At 36.9% G+C, this 3,200-nt stretch overlaps 1 protein-coding gene across 1 annotated transcript; it reads right to left on the reverse strand.

Moving 5' to 3' along the window:
* Positions 1-1,990: 1,990 nt before the first annotated feature.
* On the reverse strand, positions 1,991-3,131 carry LOC108679645 (the record flags this gene model as incomplete). Its single annotated transcript, XM_047885775.1, has 2 exons — positions 1,991-2,691; positions 3,050-3,131. Coding segments are annotated over 2 exons (366 nt in total), but the record flags the coding sequence as incomplete, so codon positions are not given.
* Positions 3,132-3,200: the final 69 nt, after the last annotated feature.

Raw genomic sequence — 3,200 nt, forward strand, 5'->3', positions numbered from 1 at the left:
ATTGTTTCCAAGGGAATTTTAACTTATTCTTCAGTTAAACCCCCCTCCAGCTCTAGTAAAAATGATGGCAGTGGGAATCAACTTCTGACTTGATTCTCTTAAATTGACCATAAATGCTTGATAATAGTCAGATCTGGTGATTGTGCTGGCCAAATGAGATGCTCAACTTCATTAGAATGTTCCTTGTGCCATTTTTAACAGTTCCAACTGTATGGATCAGGGCTTATACTTTCAAAAAAAGTTAAGAGATCGTAAGTCCACCAGCCAATTGTTGACGGCCTTTCAAGCAAAATCCACCAATCATAGGCAAGAAAATAGAGCGTAAGTACTTACGTTCACTTAACGAATTTTGAAAGTATGGCCCCAGGGTATTATCATCTGGGGAGATAGCATTCTCCTCTGAAAACTATGATTGAATCATTGAATGAACTTGGTCCTCCAAAAATTCCTAAAGTCACAGCTGGGGATTCCTATATGAAGAGAAATCATTGGTTTGCCTAATTTCCAAGAAATAGCACCCCAGATCATCTCAGATCACCCGCCATGTTTTATGGTTGGGAGGAGCATCTCCAAATTCAAATTCGGTTAGAGGTTGGAAATTACAAGTGGAAAGTTTACGTTTGGAGTGTCTCCTAATGTAAACTCAACCATAAGTTGAGAATATGGTAAACAATGATTCATTGAAGAGAATTACATTTTTCCACTGTCCAAGGGACCAATTCTGGAGGTTTTTACACCTCTCTGAATGCATTGCTTTGAAGCATTTGTATTTGAAACCAGAGGTTTTCTGATTACTGCTCTCCTATAGAATCCAGAGCAGCTCTCTCTGACCCATACTGATTTGTGCGACTGTCAACATCAAGGTAAAAGGCGGTTTTTCAATTATTTAAGAAAATATCTATTCTGTTTCATTGATGCAGGTCAGAAGTGGAGGTCGTATTTCTTCTGATGGACTGAGCAACACTCCGTTTTCTGACAGTGCTTTGCAACTCCTACAGCAAATTAAGACAAGGCTCCAACATCGAGGTAAGTGTAATATTCTAATTCATGTAAAAATAGTAAGTATTTTTGTTAAATTATAATTATTTTAAGAATGATTGGCTGCTGCAAAAATAATTATTTGCTAATGAGAAAAATTACAGAAAATAGCATTATTGGATTTTCTGTCCATTTGTAGTTATGTTGATCAATCTCTGGGAAGAATTCTAATCAGAATATATTGAATCATTGCACAAACAAGGTCAATAGGACTGCTACACTTCAATAATAGGACTTGATCAATAATAGGACAAGCCCTTGCCACAATTTTTTTGTGTTGTGGCATTGTGATGTTGCTGGTGTTGTGAGAAAACTGGAAATTATTTGGTCTTGTGCTGACAAATGAAGTTTTCCTTTATTAAACAAACACATTACTTATTGCATTCAAAAATATTATTAATGATCTTAGCCAAGAAAAAGCTCCATTGTGAAGTATTGAGTCGCATTATAGCACAACAAATAGTCAGTAGTATCATATTTTCTATTAAAATTACCTACTGAACTTTTACCCATCTGGCAAGGTGTATTGTAAATATATTATGATTCATTGTGTTGAAGTATTGCTTTATTTTCAGGTGACAGTGAAACCATTCAGGACCTTGAAAAACTGGTGCAACAATTGGCTGGTGCCGGAGCGACTGTAAAACTTCCCACCCAGCTGACTTCCCAGTCAGCTCAGTCTTCTAACTTCACATCTGTTTTCGAAACGCCTCTTGCTCCTTCTTCGGAATCTCACCAAGCACAACACCTTTCGTCAGTCCTTCATTCAAAATTATAGAGTTCAAAATTGATTTGTAAATTTTTACAGGCCTAACTGTTTCTGTAAAAATTTCAGTGCTTTCATTTTGAATTATTTTTAACTTTATTGGCCATTGCCATGCACTGCATTAAAAATTTTGCTTCCTTTAATTTGAGAATAATAAAATTTGTNTCGGAAATGTATACAGTTGACTTAATTTAGATAAAGGATCAATTAATTATTAGTTGGTTAAGTAGAGATAGCTGAAGTTGGTGGATATTTATAGAGAAATATAAATTGTTGAAAAACCACTAGTATAATAATTAAAAATAATTATTGCACGTTCCAAGTTATACTACATTAAGACGACGAGAACGAATCGACATGATACCGTTAACAAATAATGACTAGCATTTTTAATCAACAATCCCCTTCGGACAAAAATGGGTTTAAATGAAATTATTCACTTTACAAACGTTGTATAAACGTATGACAGCGTTTTTTTTACACTAGAAAACCCTCCATTCGTAACATTAACAAGCTGAGGAAAATACCGATTAGAGGGTGGTTTTCCCAAATAAATTTCCTGTTTTAATGTTTCATGAAGATAAAATTTCCTGTTTTAATGCGTCATGAAGAACACCTTACATCCAATTGGGTTTGGAGGTGTAATGATACGAAAGGTACATCAGCGCTCGAGTTGCCGTCTTGCTGTGCCGAGGGTTGCCCGTCATTACTGCTGCTACATTCAGGTGGGATGGACACGTGCACTGCCCCGTCGCTGGACTGATGCGTCACTTCCATCGAGGCGACCAAGGTGCCGGGATGAATTGCGGATTTGAAATCCAGCGGCGGCCTGCATTTGTCGGCATCCTGTTTTCTCAAAGATGTCTCCGGACCCTGCGGATGGTTGTCTGAAAACATTTTTTTTTGTTAAGAATTCGAACAGAAAATTCTCTGGTGTAAAAAGTATTAACGGCTACGACGTTCTAATCTTGTGATATTTTGAACAAGTTTACATTGAAAATGGAGATACTAAAATAACGGGTATATGCCTCAAAATGTAAAGAAATACCAACTGTCTGATTAATCTACACGTTTGCGTTTATTTTTAAACGAATGTTAAGGTGCAGGTTGTTAAAAAAAAACAAAGTCTGAATAAGGGACAAAATATGTTTATTAGCATTTAATTTAGGAAAATAATGAACTTGTCACGATAATTTGATCACTGGAATGCTTGATAACGACTAGTAGAGCAAATTAGCGACTCACGGGGCGGCGTAGCGGTAGAAGCCGGGCTGTCAGGACGCGCCTCCTGCCATGCGCCAGACACGAAAGGGACAATGATATATAGCTTGCCGTACACATCGTATCAATGATGAATTAATGCTAGATTATGAACACTCTAACATCACTGGTACTA

The sequence above is a fragment of the Hyalella azteca genome, unplaced genomic scaffold (genome assembly GCF_000764305.2).
Source record: "Hyalella azteca isolate HAZT.00-mixed unplaced genomic scaffold, Hazt_2.0.2 contig3097, whole genome shotgun sequence".
In the NCBI taxonomy this organism is placed as follows: domain Eukaryota; kingdom Metazoa; phylum Arthropoda; class Malacostraca; order Amphipoda; family Hyalellidae; genus Hyalella; species Hyalella azteca.